Source organism: Taudactylus pleione, unplaced genomic scaffold (assembly GCF_031769625.1).
Source record: "Taudactylus pleione unplaced genomic scaffold, aTauple2 ptg000976l, whole genome shotgun sequence".
Taxonomy (NCBI): domain Eukaryota; kingdom Metazoa; phylum Chordata; class Amphibia; order Anura; family Myobatrachidae; genus Taudactylus; species Taudactylus pleione.
Window position 1 is genome coordinate 2,996,264 of NW_028285377.1, and position 23,804 is coordinate 3,020,067.

The 23,804-nt window shown below is 43.0% G+C and overlaps 1 protein-coding gene across 1 annotated transcript in view; it reads left to right on the forward strand.

Annotated features, from left to right (window-relative positions):
* The window catches only part of CARF (calcium responsive transcription factor), a 308,136-nt gene extending 286,915 nt beyond the window's left edge, over positions 1-21,221 (forward strand). The window contains exon 15 of the mRNA XM_088460719.1: positions 19,983-21,221. Coding sequence (XP_088316845.1) covers positions 19,983-20,089 — 107 coding nt within the window. The 3' untranslated portion in view covers positions 20,090-21,221. The remainder of the gene's footprint in view (positions 1-19,982) is intronic.
* Positions 21,222-23,804: the final 2,583 nt, after the last annotated feature.

The window sequence follows — 23,804 nt, forward strand, 5'->3', positions numbered from 1 at the left end:
ATCACACTGTACTGTACACAGTGCACAGTGCTGTACAGTACATAGCACAGTGTGCAGTAAAGTGTACAGTATATAGCACACTACACAGAGTACACAGCACACTATACAGTACACAGCACAATACATAGCACACTGTACAGTACATAGCACACTACACAGTACAGTACACAGCACACTGTACAGTACACAGCACACTGTACAGTACACAGCACACAGTGCTGTACAGTGCATAGCAGTGTGCAGTAAAGTGTACAGTACACACTACACAGCGCACAGTACACAGCACAATACATAGCACACTGTACAGTACAGTGGATACAGCACAGTACATAGCACACTACACAGTACCGTACACAGCACACTGTACAGTACATAGCACACTTTACAGTACACAGCACATAGCGCACTGTACAGTACACAGCACAAAGTACACAGCACACAGTGCAGTACAGTACATAGCACAGTGTGCAGTAAAGTGTACAGTACATAGTACACTACACAGTACACTATACAGTACACAGCGCGCAGTATATAGCACACTGTACAGTACACAGTGCAGTACAGTATAGTGGATACAGCACAGTACATAGCACACTATAGAATACACAGCACACAGTACAGTAAAGTGGATACAGCACAGTACATAGCATACTACACAGCGCACAGTACATAGCACACAGCGCAGTGTACAGTACAGTGGACACAGCACAGTACACTCCACAGTATACAGTACAGTACCTTTTTTAGGGACAACACATTGCTGTCTGAATATACGGTCACGCAAACCATTTGTTTAACATCTTTATGAAAATGACTGGATATTACATATAAAACTGTTTTATTGTATAGCTGCCTTCCCTGTTATTTGCTATCAGATTGTGCATTATAATGATCTATTAGGCATCGTGCTCTCTGGAGGTGGCTCCTTCTTATAGCTGCAGGTGTCCCTCGGTCTTTTCGCCTTCTGTCCTGCCTGATAAGGAGCCTAGTTCCAGAACTGAATATGGTGGCAGTAACTCTGTTATTTATTATAACCTGTTGTACATATCAGGCCTAATTACGTAACGGATGTCCTGAGCCTGACCCCTGACAGCTAACTCTGAGGGTGGGAACAGGTGTTGGCCATTGAGTATGCAAACTATGGCCAGATGTCCTGTTGCTTAGGTATAGATGTTTACTGGAAATATATGTGGGGAGAAAAGCTGAGTTTGTGCAGATTTCAAAGTAAGGGTCTTAATTTAGTACTTGCCCCCATACCCCATGGTCACAGTGTCCCCTAGTTAAATCAGAGAAATAGGTTAAACGCAAGTACAGAATTCCTTTTTTTCCCCATCCAGTCTGCGGGGAAACTGCAACCAAGAGAATGGTGTTCTGGGTATCACAACACTCCTTGATGAAACAGGACTGTGCTCCCGGGGTGACAAGGGGTAGTGAGTATTCCATCCACAGAGCCCATTTTGGTAGAGTGGGGACCACATTTGGCCAGCGTTGGCGTTTCCATAATGTCTGTCACCATGTGGGATGAGTGGAGAGTGGAACCATACACTCTCTGTTCCAGGGATTTTCTAGGAACCATGTGTTAGGCCAGATAAGAAATGTCACATTGTGTCAGTTCCTGGTGGAATATACTTTACCAGTGGTAGATGGGGTAATTCCTGGTGGAATATACTTTACCAGTGGTAGATGGGGTAATCGGGAATAGGCATTGAGAGTGACTGTCCCAGTGGTGCCACTCTATAGGTCCACCACTATTCCCATTTTGGGACAAAGCAAAAAGAAACCCACCACCTTTTAAATTCAATTTATGTCTCTGTAGGGACAGCACTCAGGCTTACCCTAGTATTGTCAATGGTTTCCAATGCCTTATAAATAGTCACAATTCCTTCTGTAAGGCTTATTGTCAAGCTCTGTTACAGTCAGAGGTCCTTATGCTAGTGGAGCATGTCATGACAATGTCGCAATACCTTGGAGATGCAGCTATAATTGACTACAGGATCTCTATCTTGGACGCATCCTTGGATCTGGCTTTTTGGATTAAGTCTTGGAGTGCAGATGTGAAGTTCAAAAGGCCATTGGAGAGACTTCTGTTTGATGATACTGTTTTTATCAGTCCTGAACTTGACAATATTATGTTAGGCAACTTGACGGAAGGGTTTGTTTCTCCCAGAAAGCATGTCTAGGGCCAAAGAACCGATATTCTGTCCTCTTTGTGCCCCCTTTCATCAAAAAATATTTTCTCCCAGAGTTTAGTGCTGTTTTTGACCTTGATGGTCCACTGAGGGACAGACAGACCAGGGTGACTAGGTGGCATGCACCTAAGCTCACTGACAAAAAGAGCTCCTGACATTAAATCCACCTAAGGATGTTGGCTTCCATCCCTTACACTTATTTGTCTATTCTGTAGATGTATGGAATATGTTGCATGTTTCCGTATTGTCCTGTCCTTTGGGGCATGTGTTAAACCAGCACTAAACCATTTCAGGCTGATCCTCTTTGCAGTGCACAAGGATCAGTAAGGAAATGTTACATTAAACTTCTTTCAGTTTTATTGGTGGAGTCAGAGCCCCTCTCTTGGCCCTACCATTACAGAGTTTGGCTGGTTGTTAGTTCTCCTGCCCAGACTTACTTTCAATGCTAGTGCCATCTCAAATTCCACTCCAGTAAGTTTGGAGTAGGGTCCCAGATGCCCAGCCCAGGATGTCCGCCAGCTGGAACTCTGAGCTCCAGTGCAGCTCCTTGCCATTGACTCCTGGGTAACTACGCACCTTCCAGGTTGATTTGAGTCTGTACATCGCTACTGAAAGGGCCTCTTCAGATGCAGCAGACTCTTCTAAACACCACACTCATGGGAACCCTGCTAAGACCTCCTGTGTTACCTCATAGTCCATGAACTTTGGTTCAGAGGTTCTGCAGTCACTCACCTGAGTCCCCACTGGGCCATCAGGTGAGTGATTTTCTAACTTAATGCTTTACCATATATCAATACATTTTGTGTTTCACATATTTTACATACAAATATGCCAGCAGCAATAGGTAAAAAAAAGCTTCCACCAATCTTTGTGGGAATTGGAGTACTGCCTCGGGGACTTTTCACAAGCCACCAAAAATATTTGCATACACAGATGTGTCCCAACAAACAGCCCCTCTTGGCCTGTGTGACTCGGGCAATCAAATATTTTGCTCAAAATTTGCGCCTTATTCACGTAATTAACAAGGAAGCAAAAAAACTACATAGAGTACACTGAACAGTGGGGTGTGCGTTTTGTACATCTTTAACTACATAGAGTACACTGAGCAGTGGGGTGTGTGTTTTATTCATCATAGAGTACACTGAGCAGTGGGGTGTGTTTTGTACATCTGTAACTACATAGAGTACACTGAGCAGTGGGGTGTGCGTTTTGTACATTTGTAACTACGTAGAGTACACTGAGCAGTGGGGTGTGCGTTTTGTACATTTGTAACTACGTAGAGTACACTGAGCAGTGGGGTGTGCGTTTTGTACATCTGTGACTACGTAGCGTACACTGAACAGTGGGGTGTGCGTTTTGTACATCTTTAACTACATAGAGTACACTGAGCAGTGGGGTGTGTGTTTTATTCATCATAGAGTACACGGAGCAGTGGGGTGTGTGTTTTGTACATCTGTAACTACATAGAGTACACTGAGCAGTGGGGTGTGTTTTGTACATCTGTAACTACATAGAGTACACTGAGCAGTGGGGTGTGCGTTTTGTACATCTGTAACTACATAGAGTACACTGAGCAGTGGGGTGTGCGTTTTGTACATCTGTGACTACGTAGAGTACACTGAGCAGTGGGGTGTGCGTTTTGTACATCTGTGACTACGTAGAGTACACTGAGCAGTGGGGTGTGCGTTTTGTACATCTGTGACTACGTAGCGTACACTGTACAGTGGGGTGTGCGTTTTGTACATCTTTAACTACATAGAGTACACTGAGCAGTGGGGTGTGTGTTTTATTCATCATAGAGTACACTGAGCAGTGGGGTGTGTGTTTTATTCATCATAGAGTACACTGAGCAGTGGGGTGTGTGTTTTGTACATCTGTAACTACATAGAGTACACTGAGCAGTGGGGTGTGTTTTGTACATCTGTAACTACATAGAGTACACTGAGCAGTGGGGTGTGCGTTTTGTACATCTGTGACTACGTAGAGTACACTGAGCAGTGGGGTGTGCGTTTTGTACATCTGTGACTACGTAGCGTACACTGAACAGTGGGGTGTGCGTTTTCTACATCTGTAACTACATAGAGTACACTGAGCAGTGGGGTGTGTGTTTTGTACATTTGTAACTACGTAGAGTACACTGAGCAGTGGGGTGTGCGTTTTGTACATCTGTGACTACGTAGAGTACACTGAGCAGTGGGGTGTGCGTTTTGTACATCTGTGACTACGTAGAGTACACCGAGCAGTGGGGTGTGTTTTGTACATCTGTAACTACATAGAGTACACTGAGCAGTGGGGTGTGCGTTTTGTACATCTGTGACTACGTAGAGTACACTGAGCAGTGGGGTGTGCGTTTTCTACATCTGTGACTACGTAGAGTACACTGAGCAGTGGGGTGTGCGTTTTGTACATCTGTGACTACGTAGAGTACACTGAGCAGTGGGGTGTGCGTTTTCTACATCTGTAACTACATAGAGTACACTGAGCAGTGGGGTGTGCGTTTTCTACATCTGTAACTACATAGACTACACTGAGCAGTGGGGTGTGCGTTTTCTACATCTGTAACTACATAGAGTACACTGAAGAGTGGGGTGTGCGTTTTCTACCTCTGTAACTACATAGAGTACACAGAGTAGTGGGGTGTGCGTTTTCTACCTCTGTAACTACATAGAGTACACCGAGTAGTGGGGTGTGTTTTGTACATCTGTAACTACATAGAGTACACTGAACAGTGGGGTGTGCGTTTTCTACATCTGTAACTACGTAGAGTACACTGAGCAGTGGGGTGTGCGTTTTGTACATCTGTGACTACGAAGAGTACACTGAGCAGTGGGGTGTGCGTTTTGTACATCTGTGACTACGTAGCGTACACTGAACAGTGGGGTGTGCGTTTTCTACATCTGTAACTACATAGAGTACACTGAGCAGTGGGGTGTGCGTTTTGTACATCTGTGACTACGTAGAGTACACTGAACAGTGGGGTGTGCGTTTTCTACATCTGTAACTACATAGAGTACACTGAGCAGTGGGGTGTGCGTTTTGTACATCTGTGACTACGTAGCGTACACTGAACAGTGGGGTGTGCGTTTTCTACATCTAACTACATAGAGTACACTGAGCAGTGGGGTGTGCGTTTTGTACATCTGTGACTACGTAGCGTACACTGAGCAGTGGGGTGTGCGTTTTGTACATCTGTGACTACGTAGAGTACACCGAGCAGTGGGGTGTGCGTGAAGACGGCACCCACAGGCTTTGAGGGCAGGGTACTTTTTGCCCTCCAGAAGGAGGGCGGGGCGCAGCACCCAGCTCAAACAGCCTAGTGGGAACGCTATAGATATTTATGATTTATGAATGTGCAAAAATTACACCTCAGCATGTGTGTGACATGTGCCTATCTCCATGTGGTGCAGAGCGCACATTTATATTTCCTTCTTAGCAGGCGGTGCAGAGCGCACATTTATGTTTCCTTCTTAGCAGGCAGTGCAGAGCGCACATTTATGTTTCCTTCATAGCAGGCGGTGCAGAGCGCACATTTATGTTTCCTTCTTAGCAGGGGGTGCAGAGCGCACATTTATGTTTCCTTCTTAGCAGGCGGTGCAGAGCGCACATTTATGTTTCCTTCTTAGCAGGCGGTGCAGAGCGCACATTTATGTTTCCTTCTTAGCAGGCGGTGCAGAGCGCACATTTATGTTTCTTAGCAGGCGGTGCAGAGCGCACATTTATGTTTCCTTCTTAGCAGGCGGTGCAGAGTGCACATTTATGTTTCCTTCTTAGCAGGCGGTGCAGAGCGCACATTTGTTTCCTTCTTAGCAGGCGGTGCAGAGCGCACATTTGTTTCCTTCTTAGCAGGCGGTGCAGAGCGCACATTTATGTTTCCTTCTTAGCAGGCGGTGCAGAGCGCACATTTATGTTTCCTTCTTAGCAGGCGGTGCACAGCGCACACTTGTTTCCTTCTTAGCAGGAGGTGCAGAGCGCACATTTATGTGTATGATTAGTGATTAGCAGGGGGAGCAGAGAGCACATTTATGTGTATGATTAGTGATTAGCAGGGGGTGCAGAGAGCACATTTATGTGTATGATTAGTGATTAGCAGAGGGTGCAGAGAGCACATTTATGTGTATGATTAGTGATTAGCAGGGGGTGCAGAGAGCACATTTATGTATATGATTAGTGATTAGCAGGGGGTGCAGAGAGCACATTTATGTATATGATTAGTGGTTAGCAGAGGGAGCAGAGAGCACATTTATGTGTATGATTAGTGATTAGCAGAGGGAGCAGAGAGCACATTTATGTGTATGATTAGTGATTAGCAGGGGGAGCAGAGAGCACATATATGTGTATGATTAGTGATTAGCAGAGGGAGCAGAGAGCACATTTATGTGTATGATTAGTGATTAGCAGGGGGTGCAGAGAGCACATTTATGTGTATGATTAGTGATTAGCAGGGGGTGCAGAGAGCACATTTATGTGTATGATTAGTGATTAGCAGAGGGAGCAGAGAGCACATTTATGTGTATGATTAGTGATTAGCAGGGGGTGCAGAGAGCACATTTATGTGTATGATTAGTGATTAGCAGAGGGAGCAGAGAGCACATTTATGTGTATGATTAGTGATTAGCAGGGGGAGCAGAGAGCACATTTATGTATATGATTAGTGATTAGTAGAGGGAGCAGAGAGCACATTTATGTATATGATTAGTGATTAGCAGAGGGAGCAGAGAGCACATTTATGTGTATGATTAGTGATTAGCAGAGGGAGCAGAGAGCACATTTATGTGTATGATTAGTGATTAGCAGAGGGAGCAGAGAGCACATTTATGTGTATGATTAGCAGGGGGAGCAAAGAGCACATTTATGTATATGATTAGTGATTAGCAGAGGGAGCAGAGAGCACATTTATGTGTATGATTAGAGATTAGCAGGGGGAGCAGAGAGCACATTTATGTGTATGATTAGCAGGGGGAGCAAAGAGCACATTTATGTATATGATTAGTGATTAGCAGAGGGAGCAGAGAGCACATTTATGTGTATGATTAGAGATTAGCAGGGGGAGCAGAGAGCACATTTATGTGTATGATTTGTGATTAGCAGAGGGAGCAGAGAGCACATTTATGTGTATGATTAGTGATTAGCAGAGGGAGCAGAGAGCACATTTATGTGTATGATTAGTGATTAGCAGGGGGTGCAGAGCGCACATTTATGTTTCCTTCTTAGCAGGCGGTGCACAGCGCACACTTGTTTCCTTCTTAGCAGGAGGTGCAGAGCGCACATTTATGTGTATGATTAGTGATTAGCAGGGGGAGCAGAGAGCACATTTATGTGTATGATTAGTGATTAGCAGGGGGTGCAGAGAGCACATTTATGTGTATGATTAGTGATTAGCAGGGGGTGCAGAGAGCACATTTATGTGTATGATTAGTGATTAGCAGAGGGTGCAGAGAGCACATTTATGTGTATGATTAGTGATTAGCAGGGGGTGCAGAGAGCACATTTATGTATATGATTAGTGATTAGCAGGGGGTGCAGAGAGCACATTTATGTATATGATTAGTGGTTAGCAGAGGGAGCAGAGAGCACATTTATGTGTATGATTAGTGATTAGCAGAGGGAGCAGAGAGCACATTTATGTGTATGATTAGTGATTAGCAGGGGGAGCAGAGAGCACATATATGTGTATGATTAGTGATTAGCAGAGGGAGCAGAGAGCACATTTATGTGTATGATTAGTGATTAGCAGGGGGTGCAGAGAGCACATTTATGTGTATGATTAGTGATTAGCAGGGGGTGCAGAGAGCACATTTATGTGTATGATTAGTGATTAGCAGAGGGAGCAGAGAGCACATTTATGTGTATGATTAGTGATTAGCAGGGGGTGCAGAGAGCACATTTATGTGTATGATTAGTGATTAGCAGAGGGAGCAGAGAGCACATTTATGTGTATGATTAGTGATTAGCAGGGGGAGCAGAGAGCACATTTATGTATATGATTAGTGATTAGTAGAGGGAGCAGAGAGCACATTTATGTATATGATTAGTGATTAGCAGAGGGAGCAGAGAGCACATTTATGTGTATGATTAGTGATTAGCAGAGGGAGCAGAGAGCACATTTATGTGTATGATTAGTGATTAGCAGAGGGAGCAGAGAGCACATTTATGTGTATGATTAGCAGGGGGAGCAAAGAGCACATTTATGTATATGATTAGTGATTAGCAGAGGGAGCAGAGAGCACATTTATGTGTATGATTAGAGATTAGCAGGGGGAGCAGAGAGCACATTTATGTGTATGATTAGCAGGGGGAGCAAAGAGCACATTTATGTATATGATTAGTGATTAGCAGAGGGAGCAGAGAGCACATTTATGTGTATGATTAGAGATTAGCAGGGGGAGCAGAGAGCACATTTATGTGTATGATTTGTGATTAGCAGAGGGAGCAGAGAGCACATTTATGTGTATGATTAGTGATTAGCAGAGGGAGCAGAGAGCACATTTATGTGTATGATTAGTGATTAGCAGGGGGTGCAGAGAGCACATTTATGTGTATGATTAGTGATTAGCAGGGGGAGCAGAGAGCACATTTATGTGTATGATTAGTGATTAGCAGGGGGTGCAGAGAGCACATTTATGTGTATGATTAGTGATTAGCTGGTGGTGCAGAGAGCACATTTATGTGTATGATTAGCAGGGGGAGCAAAGAGCACCTTTATGTATATGATTAGTGATTAGCAGAGGGAGCAGAGAGCACCTTTATGTGTATGATTAGTGATTATCAGAGGGAGCAGAGAGCACATTTATGTGTATGATTAGTGATTATCAGAGGGAGCAGAGAGCACATTTATGTATATGATTAGTGATTAGCAGAGGGAGCAGAGAGCACATTTATGTGTATGATTAGTGATTAGCAGAGGGAGCAGAGAGCACATTTATGTGTATGATTAGTGATTAGCAGGGGGAGCAGAGAGCACATTTATGTGTATGATTAGTGATTAGCAGGGGGTGCAGAGAACACATTTATGTGTATGATTAGTGATTAGCAGGGGGTGCAGAGAGCACATTTATGTGTATGATTAGTGATTAGCAGGGGGAGCCGAGAGCACATTTATGTGTATGACTAGTGATTAGCAGGGGGAGCAGAGAGCACATTTATGTGTATGATTAGTGATTATCAGAGGGAGCAGAGAGCACATTTATGTATATGATTAGTGATTAGGAGCAGAGAGCACATTTATGTGTATGATTAGTGATTAGCAGGGGGAGCAGAGAGCACATATATGTGTATGATTAGTGATTAGCAGGGGGAGCAAAGAGCACGTTTATGTATATGATTAGTGATTAGCAGAGGGAGCAGAGAGCACATTTATGTATATGATTAGTGATTAGCAGGGGGTGCAGAGAACACATTTATGTGTATGATTAGTGATTAGCAGGGGGTGCAGAGAGCACATTTATGTGTATGATTAGTGATTAGCAGGGGGAGCCGAGAGCACATTTATGTGTATGACTAGTGATTAGCAGGGGGAGCAGAGAGTACATTTATGTGTATGATTAGTGATTATCAGAGGGAGCAGAGAGCACATTTATGTATATGATTAGTGATTAGGAGCAGAGAGCACATTTATGTGTATGATTAGTGATTAGCAGGGGGAGCAGAGAGCACATATATGTGTATGATTAGTGATTAGCAGGGGGAACAAAGAGCACGTTTATGTGAATGATTAGTGATTAGCAGGGGGAGCAGAGAGCACATTTATGTGTATGATTAGTGATTAGCAGGGGGAGCAGAGAGCACATTTATGTGTATGATTAGTGATTAGCAGAGGGAGCAGAGAGCACATTTATGTGTATGATTAGTGATTAGCAGGGGGTGCAGAGAGCACATTTATGTGTATGATTAGCAGGGGGAGCAGAGAGCACATTTATGTGTATGATTAGTGATTAGCAGGGGGAGCAGAGAGCACATTTATGTGTATGATTAGTGATTAGCAGAGGGAGCAGAGAGCACATTTATGTGTATGATTAGTGATTAGCAGGGGGTGCAGAGAGCACATTTATGTGTATGATTAGTGATTAGCAGGGGGTGCAGAGAGCACATTTATGTGTATGATTAGTGATTAGCAGGGGGAGCAGAGAGCACATTTATGTGTATGATTAGTGATTAGCAGAGGGAGCAGAGAGCACATTTATGTGTATGATTAGCAGGGGGAGCAGAGAGCACATTTATGTGTATTATTAGTGATTAGCAGGGGGTGCAGAGAGCACATTTATGTGTATGATTAGTGATTAGCAGGGGGAGCAGAGAGCATATTTATGTGTATGATTAGCAGGGGGAGCAGAGAGCACATTTATGTGTATGATTAGCAGGGGGAGCAAAGAGCACATTTATGTATATGATTAGTGATTAGCAGAGGGAGCAGAGAGCACATTTATGTGTATGATTAGTGATTATCAGAGGGAGCAGAGAGCACATTTATGTGTATGAATAGTGATTAGCAGAGGGAGCAGAGAGCACATTTATGTATATGATTAGTGATTAGCAGAGGGAGCAGAGAGCACATTTATGTGTATGATTAGTGATTAGCAGGGAGAGCAGAGCGCACATTTATGTGTATGATTAGTGATTAGCAGGGGGAGCAGAGAGCACATTTATGTGTATGATTAGTGATTAGCAGGGGGAGCAGAGAGCACGTTTATGTGTATGATTAGTGATTAGCAGGGGGTGCAGAGAGCACATTTATGTGTATGATTAGTGATTAGCAGGGGGTGCAGAGAGCACATTTATGTGTATGATTAGAGATTAGCAGGGCGTGCAGAGAGCACATTTATGTTTATGATTAGCAGAGGGAGCAAAGAGCACATTTATGTATATGATTAGTGATTAGCAGTGGGTGCAGAGAGCACATTTATGTGTATGATTAGTGATTAGCAGGGGGTGCAGAGAGCACATTTATGTGTATGATTAGTGATTAGTAGGGGGAGCCGAGAGCACATTTATGTGTATGACTAGTGATTAGCAGGGGGAGCAGAGAGCACATTTATGTGTATGATTAGTGATTATCAGAGGGAGCAGAGAGCACATTTATGTATATGATTAGTGATTAGCAGAGGGAGCAGAGAGCACATTTATGTGTATGATTAGTGATTAGCAGGGGGAGCAGAGAGCACATTTATGTGTATGATTAGTGATTAGCAGGGGGAGCAGAGAGCACGTTTATGTGAATGATTAGTGATTAGCAGGGGGAGCAGAGAGCACATTTATGTGTATGATTAGTGATTAGCAGGTGGTGCAGAGAGCACATTTATGTGTATGATTAGTGATTAGCAGAGGGAGCAGAGAGCACATTTATGTGTATGATTAGTGATTAGCAGGGGGAGCAGAGAGCACGTTTATGTGTATGACTAGTGATTAGCAGGGCGAGCAGAGAGCACATTTATGTGTATGATTAGTGATTAGCAGAGGGAACAGAGAGCACATTTATGTGTATGATTAGCAGGGGGAGCAGAGAGCACATTTATGTGTATGATTAGTGATTAGCAGGGAGAGCAGAGAGCACATTTATGTGTATGATTAGTGATTAGCAGAGGGAGCAGAGAGCACATTTATGTGTATGATTAGTGATTTGCAGGGGGAGCAGAGAGCACATTTATGTATATGATTAGTGATTAGCAGAGGGAGCAGAGAACACATTTATGTATATGATTAGTGATTAGCAGAGGGAGCAGAGAGCACATTTATGTATATGATTAGTGATTAGCAGGGGGAGCAGAAAGCACATTTATGTGTATGATTAGTGATTAGCAGAGGGAGCAGAGAGCACATTTATGTGTATGATTAGTAATTAGCAGGAGGAGCAGAGAGCACGTTTATGTGTATGATTAGTGATTAGCAGGGGGTGCAGAGAGCACATTTATGTGTATGATTAGTGATTAGCAGGGGGAGCAGAGAGCACATTTATGTGTATGATTAGTGATTAGCAGAGGGAGCAGAGAGCACATTTATGTGTATGATTAGCAGGGGGAGCAGAGAGCACATTTATGTGTATGATTAGCAGGGGGAGCAGAGAGCACATTTATGTGTATGATTAGTGATTAGCAGGGAGAGCAGAGAGCACATTTATGTGTATGCTTAGTGATTAGCAGAGGGAGCAGAGTGCACATTTATGTGTATGATTAGTGATTAGCAGGGGGAGCAGAGAGCACATTTATGTGTATGACTAGTGATTAGCAGGGGGTGCAGAGAGCACATTTATGTGTATGATTAGTGATTATCAGAGGGAGCAGAGAGCACATTTATGTATATGATTAGTGATTAGCAGAGGGTGCAGAGAGCACATTTATGTGTATGATTAGTGATTAGCAGGGGGAGCAGAGAGCACATTTATGTGTATGATTAGTGATTATCAGAGGGAGCAGAGAGCACATTTATGTATATGATTAGTGATTAGCAGGGGGAGCAGAGAGCACATTTATGTGTATGATTAGTGATTAGCAGGGGGTGCAGAGAGCACATTTATGTGTATGATTAGTGATTAGCTGGTGGTGCAGAGAGCACATTTATGTGTATGATTAGCAGGGGGAGCAAAGAGCACATTTATGTATATGATTAGTGATTAGCAGGGGGTGCAGAGAGCACATTTATGTGTATGATTAGTGATTAGCAGGGGGTGCAGAGAGCACATTTATGTGTATGTTTAGTGATTAGCAGAGGGAGCAGAGAGCACATTTATGTGTATGATTAGCAGGGGGAGCAGAGAGCACATTTATGTGTATGATTAGTGATTAGCAGGGAGAGCAGAGAGCACATTTATGTGTATGATTAGTGATTAGCAGAGGGAGCAGAGAGCACATTTATGTGTATGATTAGTGATTAGCAGGGGGAGCAGAGAGCACATTTATGTATATGATTAGTGATTAGCAAAGGGAGCAGAGAGCACATTTATGTATATGATTAGTGATTAGCAGAGGGAGCAGAGAGCACATTTATGTGTATGATTAGTGATTAGCAGGGGGAGCAGAGAGCACATTTATGTGTATGATTAGTGATTAGCAGGGGGAGCAGAGAGCACATTTATGTATATGATTAGTGATTAGCAGGGGGAGCAGAGAGCACGTTTATGTGTATGATTAGTGATTAGCAGGGGGAGCAGAGAGCACATGTATGTGTATGATTAGTGATTAGCAGAGGGAGCAGAGAGCACAATTATGTGTATGGTTAGTGATTTGCAGGGGGAGCAGAGAGCACATTTATGTGTATGATTAGCAGGGGGTGCAGAGAGCACATTTATGTGTATGATTAGTGATTAGCAAGGGGAGCAGAGAGCACATTTATGTGTATGATTAGTGATTAGCAGGGGGAGCAGAGAGCGCATTTATATGTATGATTAGTGATTAGTAGAGGGAGCAGAGAGCACATTTATGTGTATGATTAGCAGGGGGTGCAGAGAGCACATTTATGTGTATGATTAGTGATTAGCAGGGGGAGCAGAGAGCTCATTTATGTGTATGATTAGTGATTAGCAGGGGGAGCAGAGAGCACATTTATGTGTATGACTAGTGATTAGCAGGGGGAGCAGAGAGCACATTTATGTGTATGACTAGTGATTAGCAGGGGGAGCAGAGAGCACATTTATGTGTATGTTTAGTGATTAGCAGGGGGTGCAGAGAGCACATTTATGTGTATGATTAGCAGGGGGTGCAGAGAGCACATTTATGTGTATGACTAGTGATTAGCAGGGGGAGCAGAGAGCACATTTATGTGTATGATTAGTGACTAGCAGAGAGCACATTTATCTGTCTGATTAGCAGGGGGAGCAAAGAGCACATTTATGTATATGATTAGTGATTAGCAGAGGGAGCAGAGAGCACATTTATGTGTATGACTAGTGATTAGCAGGGGGAGCAGAGAGCACATTTATGTGTATGTCTAGTGATTAGCAGGGGGAGCAGAGAGCACATTTATGTGTATGATTAGTGATTAGCAGGGGGAGCAGAGAGCACATTTATGTGTATGATTAGTGATTAGCAGAGAGCACATTTATCTGTATGATTAGCAGGGGGAGCAGAGAGCACATTTATGTATATGATTAGTGACTAGCAGAGGGAGCAGAGAGCTCATTTATGTGTATGATTAGTGATTAGCAGGGGGAGCAGAGAGCACATTTATGTGTATGACTAGTGATTAGCAGGGGGAGCAGAGAGCACATTTATGTGTATGATTAGCAGGGGGAGCAGAGAGCACATTTATGTGTATGATTAGTGATTAGCAGGGGGAGCAGAGAGCACATTTATGTGTATGACTAGTGATTAGCAGGGAGAGCAGAGAGCACATTTATGTATATGATTAGTGATTAGCAGGGGGTGCAGAGAGCACGTTTATGTGTATGATTAGTGATTAGCAGGGGGTGCAGAGAGCACATTTATGTGTATGATTATTGATTAGCAGGGGGTGCAGAGAGCACATTTATGTGTATGACTAGTGATTAGCAGGGGGTGCAGAGAGCACATTTATGTGTATGGTTAGTGATTAGCAGGGGGAGCACATTTATGTGTATGATTAGTGATCAGCAGGGGGCGCAGAGAGCACATTTATGTGTATGATTAGCAGTGGGAGCAGAGAGCACATTTATGTGTATGATTAGTGATTAGCAGGGGGTGCAGAGAGCACATTTATGTGTATGGTTAGTGATTAGCAGGGGGAGCACATTTATGTGTATGATTAGTGATTAGCAGAGGGAGCAGAGAGCACATTTATGTATATGATTAGTGATTAGCAGAGGGAGCAGAGAGCACATTTATGTGTATGATTAGTGATTAGCAGAGGGAGCAGAGAGCACATTTATGTGTATGATTAGTGATTAGCAAGGGGAGCAGAGAGCACATTTATGTGTATGATTAGTGATTAGCAGGGGGAGCAGAGAGCGCATTTATATGTATGATTAGTGATTAGCAGAGGGAGCAGAGAGCACATTTATGTGTATGATTAGCAGGGGGTGCAGAGAGCACATTTATGTGTATGATTAGTGATTAGCAGGGGGAGCAGAGAGCTCATTTATGTGTATGGCTAGTGATTAGCAGGGGGAGCACATTTATGTGTATGATTATTGATTAGCAGGGGGAGCAGAGAGCACATTTATGTGTATGACTAGTGATTAGCAGGGGGAGCAGAGAGCACATTTATGTGTATGACGAGTGATTAGCAGGGGGAGCAGAGAGCACATTTATGTGTATGGTTAGTGATTAGCAGGGGGTGCAGAGAGCACATTTATGTGTATGATTAGCAGGGGGTGCAGAGAGCACATTTATGTGTATGACTAGTGATTAGCAGGGGGAGCAGAGATCACATTTATGTGTTTGATTAGTGATTAGCAGAGAGCACATTTATCTGTCTGATTAGCAGGGGGAGCAAACAGCACATTTATGTATATGATTAGTGATTAGCAGAGGGAGCAGAGAGCACATTTATGTGTATGATTAGTGATTAGCAGGGGGAGCAGAGAGCACATTTATGTGTATGACTAGTGATTAGCAGGGGGAGCAGAGAGCACATTTATGTGTATGACTAGTGATTAGCAGGGGGAGCAGAGAGCACGTTTATGTGTATGATTAGTGATTAGCAGGGGGAGCAGAGAGCACATTTATGTGTATGATTAGTGATTAGCAGAGAGCACATTTATCTGTATGATTAGCAGGGGGAGCAGAGAGCACATTTATGTATATGATTAGTGACTAGCAGAGGGAGCAGAGAGCTCATTTATGTGTATGATTAGTGATTAGCAGGGGGAGCAGAGAGCACATTTATGTGTATGACTAGTGATTAGCAGGGGGAGCAGAGAGCACATTTATGTGTATGATTAGCAGGGGGAGCAGAGAGCACATTTATGTGTATGATTAGTGATTAGCAGGGGGAGCAGAGAGCACATTTATGTGTATGACTAGTGATTAGCAGGGAGAGCAGAGAGCACATTTATGTATATGATTAGTGATTAGCAGGGGGTGCAGAGAGCACATTTATGTGTATGACTAGTGATTAGCAGGGAGAGCAGAGAGCACATTTATGTATATGATTAGTGATTAGCAGGGGGTGCAGAGAGCACGTTTATGTGTATGATTAGTGATTAGCAGGGGGTGCAGAGAGCACATTTATGTGTATGACTAGTGATTAGCAGGGGGTGCAGAGAGCACATTTATGTGTATGGCTAGTGATTAGCAGGGGGAGCACATTTATGTGTATGATTATTGATTAGCAGGGGGTGCAGAGAGCACATTTATGTGTATGACTAGTGATTAGCAGGGGGTGCAGAGAGCACATTTATGTGTATGGTTAGCGATTAGCAGGGGGAGCACATTTATGTATATGATTAGTGATCAGCAGGGGGTGCAGAGAGCACATTTATGTGTATGATTAGCAGGGGGAGCAGAGAGCCCATTTATGTGTATGATTAGTGATTAGCAGGGGGTGCAGAGAGCACATTTATGTGTATGGTTAGTGATTAGCAGGGGGAGCACATTTATGTGTATGATTAGTGATTAGCAGAGGGAGCAGAGAGCACATTGATGTGTATGATTAGCAGGGGGTGCAGAGAGCACATTTATGTGTATGATTAGTGATTAGCAGGGGGAGCAGAGAGCTCATTTATGTGTATGGCTAGTGATTAGCAGGGGGAGCACATTTATGTGTATGATTATTGATTAGCAGGGGGAGCAGAGAGCACATTTATGTGTATGACTAGTGATTAGCAGGGGGAGCAGAGAGCACATTTATGTGTATGGTTAGTGATTAGCAGGGGGTGCAGAGAGCACATTTATGTGTATGATTAGCAGGGGGTGCAGAGAGCACATTTATGTGTATGACTAGTGATTAGCAGGGGGAGCAGAGATCACATTTATGTGTTTGATTAGTGATTAGCAGAGAGCACATTTATCTGTCTGATTAGCAGGGGGAGCAAAGAGCACATTTATGTATATGATTAGTGATTAGCAGAGGGAGCAGAGAGCACATTTATGTGTATGATTAGTGATTAGCAGGGGGAGCAGAGAGCACATTTATGTGTATGACTAGTGATTAGCAGGGGGAGCAGAGAGCACATTTATGTGTATGACTAGTGATTAGCAGGGGGAGCAGAGAGCATGTTTATGTGTATGATTAGTGATTAGCAGGGGGAGCAGAGAGCACATTTATGTGTATGATTAGTGATTAGCAGAGAGCACATTTATCTGTATGATTAGCAGGGGGAGCAGAGAGCACATTTATGTATATGATTAGTGACTAGCAGAGGGAGCAGAGAGCTCATTTATGTGTATGATTAGTGATTAGCAGGGGGAGCAGAGAGCACATTTATGTGTATGACTAGTGATTAGCAGGGGGAGCAGAGAGCACATTTATGTGTATGATTAGCAGGGGGAGCAGAGAGCACATTTATGTGTATGATTAGTGATTAGCAGGGGGAGCAGAGAGCACATTTATGTGTATGACTAGTGATTAGCAGGGAGAGCAGAGAGCACATTTATGTATATGATTAGTGATTAGCAGGGGGTGCAGAGAGCACATTTATGTGTATGACTAGTGATTAGCAGGGAGAGCAGAGAGCACATTTATGTATATGATTAGTGATTAGCAGGGGGTGCAGAGAGCACGTTTATGTGTATGATTAGTGATTAGCAGGGGGTGCAGAGAGCACATTTATGTGTATGACTAGTGATTAGCAGGGGGTGCAGAGAGCACATTTATGTGTATGGCTAGTGATTAGCAGGGGGAGCACATTTATGTGTATGATTATTGATTAGCAGGGGGTGCAGAGAGCACATTTATGTGTATGACTAGTGATTAGCAGGGGGTGCAGAGAGCACATTTATGTGTATGGTTAGTGATTAGCAGGGGGAGCACATTTATGTGTATGATTAGTGATTAGCAGGGGGTGCAGAGAGCACATTTATGTGTATGATTAGTGATTAGCAGAGGGAGCAGAGAGCACATTTATGTGTATGATTAGTGATTAGCAGGGGGAGCAGAGAGCACATTTAAGTGAATGTTTCCTGATTATCAGGTGCTTTAAAAGCTTTGTTTTTTCATGTCCATTGTTGCTGGTAATTAAGTTATTTTGTGTACCGTGTAAGAGCGTTTGAAGTGTATATTTATAATTGCACAATTTCACGTGAAATACACATATATTTACACAGAATAATAAGCCCCATGTTCCCCTGATATAAATCCTAAGGTTGCTGGTAATGAAGAGCCGGCACAAAGTGATCTTTCCATCCTGTACATTTCCAGCTGGTGTCACAAACCTGCAGTACAGTAACCTGAGAGTGGTGTATGGGGCTGTCCCTGAAGGGAGTGTCACGCGTCATTTATTACAGGCAGAGACATTCCTAAATCTCCTTCCTTATAATTATTAGAGCATTTTTATTTCTAGAAACATTGTTTTGGAAAATGAATTGTCTATAATTTGGTAAACCCCCTCCCCAATCCCCCAAAAACCCGTGGGCTTCTGGGCACTCTAGAATTTGTCTGGGAACCTGAACGTTTCTAAGAACTTGCTGTCTGATATATTTTGGTCCTCAAACGTTCTTAGGATGGGTACACACTGGGCAAACGAACGGCCGATATCGCTAGCGCCTCAGCAGGTGTGTACCTCCAATAGACATAATGCCGGTCTATCTGCAAATATATCCGTGTATATGCTGGCGTGTACGGGCGACCTGCCAATCTCCTGTACATATGCTGCAGGGACCCGGCGGTGAGTGACACCAGAACTGGGCGGGCAAATTTATATGCCTGCCCAGTTGTGACATGAAGCCCAACAATTGGTAGGTATATATGCACTTACCAATCGTCAGATAGGTTGTCGGGTCAACCTAGTGTGTACCCAGCATTAGATTAAGCTGGTGGAGTTTCCCTCACCACATACTTGTCAGGCTTTTGTACAACAAAGTGTCTACATGACAATTCCTACATCCTTATCGTACTTCTCAGACAACAGAACTGGGTTAAGCTGGCCACAGACATAGCGATGTGCTCACGATCAGCCGATGTGTACGATTTGTGTACGATTTCCCTTGAAACTCTCCCCGGCAGCTCTGCACACAATTTGGTGTCCAATCTTCATACGATCTCTCCTGCAGTCAGACTGTCACAGACCATCGCGTCCTAGATCGTCAGATCTGCCCTACTGCACGGCAGATCTGACGATGCGATGTGTGACCAGCGGGGACGCGCATCGCATCGTGAGTGGGGACTCACGATTTCCTCAGGATTTGGCCATATTTTACACGATCTGTCTTTCCAATGTGTCGGAATCGGCCAGATCGGGTAAAATATCGCTGTGTGTTTGTGGGCAGCATTAGAGCGCAAGTTTGTGATTAGCAACAGCTTGAGTTCACCTTTTCTTTCTTTTGTCCGTCTGTTAATATAGTTTTAGGCCTCCTGCTCTATTCTCCCCAGTGACTGCCACAACACATATTACAAACTTTGCCCCATATTATTCTAGCATTTGCTGCTTGCTGTTCCAGCCTATGGTCCCTTACTGTAGAGCAGTGGGATTTGTGGTCACCCTGACATCATAGACAGGTGCTTATTGGGAATCCCTATGCTGAGCTGTAATACAAGTTTATCACATGGGCCATTGCATTGGATGCATGTAGCAGGCTTCCATTAGTTATCACTGTTGGCACCTGGTCTGTAATCCTGCTTTATAATATGTATACCATTGATTATTTGATCAGAAAATCATTGACAATAAGTGTAGTGTATCTCTATTCTCCTAGAATATAGGAATAACCGTTTTCCCTTCCTCCATCCTAGTTGAAGTCAGTCCCGTGGATACATTCTGCACTGAGCAAGTTGAAGAAAACCACGGAGAACCTTTAGCAGCACAGCTGCATATGGAGGGAGCTGGAACCCCGGACTGATAAGATCCCACTTCTGTACTGAACTGATCACATTATCTCTTTGTATCTTTTTATAATGCAATTTTGGTAGCAGCAGAATTTAGTAAGAGCCTCATATTGAGGGGAACTACCAAATGGACTATACATCACTTCTCCAGAAAGACTTTATAATGAAGGTGATGAAAGCAACACATCGGTATGAATATCAGGAGTCCGAGCCTGTTGCTCATGTACAGACACTTATTTATTTCATGGTGTATACATAGACTCTATATAACCAGAGCTACCCATCTACAGTCACAGAATTCTCAGCCTCTGTTACAGTCTATAACTGCGATCATACATTGTACTTACACTTTGCCTTTTATGCCTTCAAACACTTCTTTAACATTAAAATCTACTAATTTCTATTATTTTCTTTGGTAACTTGATAGTAACAGAAAGTCTCTGTGATGACTGTTTGACCTCCCATTGTTCTACATGCAGACGCGGCTCAGTTAGCATCCCGGTACCAATATTATTTGTCATTCTAGTGATGCACTAATTCCTTATTTTATAAAGTCAAACGTATCCAAGCTTAATCATCATAGCACATTCAGGATAGAGATGGAATGTCTGTGGAAAAACAATCTCAACGTCCATAAGTTTACTGACACTCATTTAATTTGGGTTATATTGGCCAGCTGGGCACCTCAATAAACACCCTCTGAATGGTTCTAGATTTGCCCTGGAATGATGCGTTTAGAGCCTGATGAGAAATGCAGATAGAAAAGTGGACTGAACTTCTAAATCCTCTCTGTGCTGACTGCACATGGACATGGTCTATTAGATATTAGAATTATCTATGCTTGGTCATACTATACAGAGACCTACCCTAAGATTCTCCTTACAGTGCATGTTTTCCAGACCTCTTAGCAGAAGCAGAAGTGTACTTAGTGGTTCTTATTCCATCTCTGATTCTGTTTGGAGGTTGGGAAGTTCTACATCCCCAAGGACAGTCTGAAGAGCCAATAGAACATGTCAATGACATCACTTACCTACTCACCACAATATAATAACGTGCAGGAATCAGAGAAAGGTTGCTGTTCATAATACTGTGAAATCTATATTGTGATTATATGAATCCACTAAAGAATGACTTTGTAGAAATAGAAATCCATGTTTTTAACATAAAAAGATCTCATTATACAATATGTCCAGATGTCTTTTATTTGTTGCTGCATTTTACAGTTTCATTCTCACCCGTCTTGGACTTTTATTAAGTTTATTTCTGTTTTTAATTTGATCTCTTTGTCTATGACTGGTAACCACAATATAAGTTTGGCATCAAGGCTGACACATTCAATACTTTAGTAGGGACCTATGTACCAAGCTTTTTAAAAATAAAAAATGCTGTAGAAACTGCCGTTTCTGCATAATTTTATGAATTGTTGATATGTACAGTACTAATAGTGCAATGCAGGAGATATCGCAGACATCTCCGGCAGAATGCTAGTTAGCACTGCAGATCGCAATCATTATTATCAATGGGGACTACAATCTCAGTCCTATGTACCAAAGGCAAAGCTTTTCGGAGTTTGTTATTCATTTATTAACCAGTTATGTATATATAGTGCACACATATTCCGCAGCGCTTTAGTTTACACCATCTTCAGCCTATGGAGGCTTACGAGCAGGAGAGAGATCTTGTGATCTATCTCCCGCAGCCTGCGTCCGGCGGCGAACCCTGGCACTGTGCATGTACTCACAGTACCCATGTAACTTCGTCCGGTGCCTTCACAAAGTAATTCATAGATAATTCCATAGAGGTGCTACACTGTCTGCTCCCAGACACAACCTGTATAATCAACGTTTCAGTGAATTTTAATGGAGCACTGTTATCAGGAACCATGGTGTGTGTGTGGGTATGTGTGTATATATATATATATATATATATGTATGTGTGTGTGTGTGTGTGTATATATATATATATATATATATATATATATGTGTGTGTATATATATATATATATATATATATACACACAGTACCAGTCAAAAGCTTGGACACCCCTTCTCATTCAATGGTTTTTGTTTATTGAAATTATTTTCAACATACTAGATTAATACTGAAGACATCAGTTGTGTTGTGGAGAGGTAGGGTTAGTACACAGTGGACACCACTATTTGACTACTGTTGTAATCCATATTATGGCACCAACCACTCAACTCAGACAAGAGAAACGACAGTCCATCATTACTTTAAGACATGAAGGTCAGTCGATACGGAAAATTTCAAGAACTTTGAAGGTATCCTCAAGTGCAGTTGCAAAAACCATCAAACGCTATTATGAAACTGGCTCTGATGAGGACCGCCCCAGGAAAGGAAGACCAAGAGTTACCTCTGCTGCAGAGGATAAGTTCATTAGAGTTACCAGCCTCAGAAACCGCTACTTAACAGCACCTCAGATTAGAGACCACATAAAGTTTTCACAGAGTTCAAGTAGCAGACAAATCTCAACATCAACTGTTCAGAGGAGACTCTGTGAATCAGGCCTTCCTGGTCGTATTGCTGCGAAAAAGCCACTACTGAGGATGAACAACAAGAAGAGGAGAATTGTTTGGGCCAAGAAATACAAGGAATGGACATTAGTCCAGTGGAAATCTGTACTTTGGTCTGATGAGTCCAAATTTGAGATTTTTGGTTTCAACCGCCATGACTTTGTGAAACGCAGAGAAGGTGAGCGGATGGTTTCTGTATGTGTGGTTCCAACTGTGAAGCATGGAGGAGGAGGTGTGATGGTGTGGTGGTGCTTTGCTGGTGACACTGTTGGTGATTTACTCAAAATTCAAGGCACAACTAACCAGCATGGCTACCACAGCATTCTGCAGCGCCATGCCATCCCATCTGGTTTGCACTTACTGGGACCATCATTTGTTTTTTAACAAGACAATGACCCCAAACACGCCTCCAGGCTATGTAAGGGCTACTTGACCAAGAAGAAAAGTGATGGAGTGCTGCGTCAGATGACCTGGCCTCCACAATCACCCGACCTAAACCCAATTGAGCTGGTTTGGGATGAGTTGGACCGCAGAGTGAAGGAAAAGCAGCCAACAAGTGCTTAGCACCTCTGGGAACTCCTTCAAAACTGTTGGAAAACTATTCCAGGAGATACCTCATAAAGCTGATTGTGAGAATGCCAAGAGTGTGCAAAGCTGTCATCCAAGCAAAAGGGGGCTACTTTGAGGAATCTAAAATATAAAACATATTTTGATTTAACACTTTTTTTGTTTACAACATGTGTGTTCTTTCATAGTTTTGATGTCTTCAGTATTAATCTACTATGTTGAAAATAATTTAAATAAACAAAAACCATTGAATGAGAAGGTGTGTCCAAACTTTTGACTGGTACTATACATTTGTTGTAATCTGACATCTCGTGAGTCAGTTTGAACACCGACTAGCCTGCTATGGCAAGGCGACATGAAATATCGGAGTTTGAACGGGGCATGATATTAGGTGCCCGAAAATTGTGATATTCCATCTCCGAAGTTGTGCAGACATTCAACATTCCACTATCTACAGTGTCATGGGTGTATCAGGAATCACTCATTCAAGGCTTTACCTCCCACCATGGACAGTGCAATGGCTGGCCATGGGTGCTTAATGATTGTGACCAGTGGCATCTGGCCAGAATTGTCCATGGTAACAGACAAACAACACTGGCTCAAATCACATCCACATTCAATGCAGGAG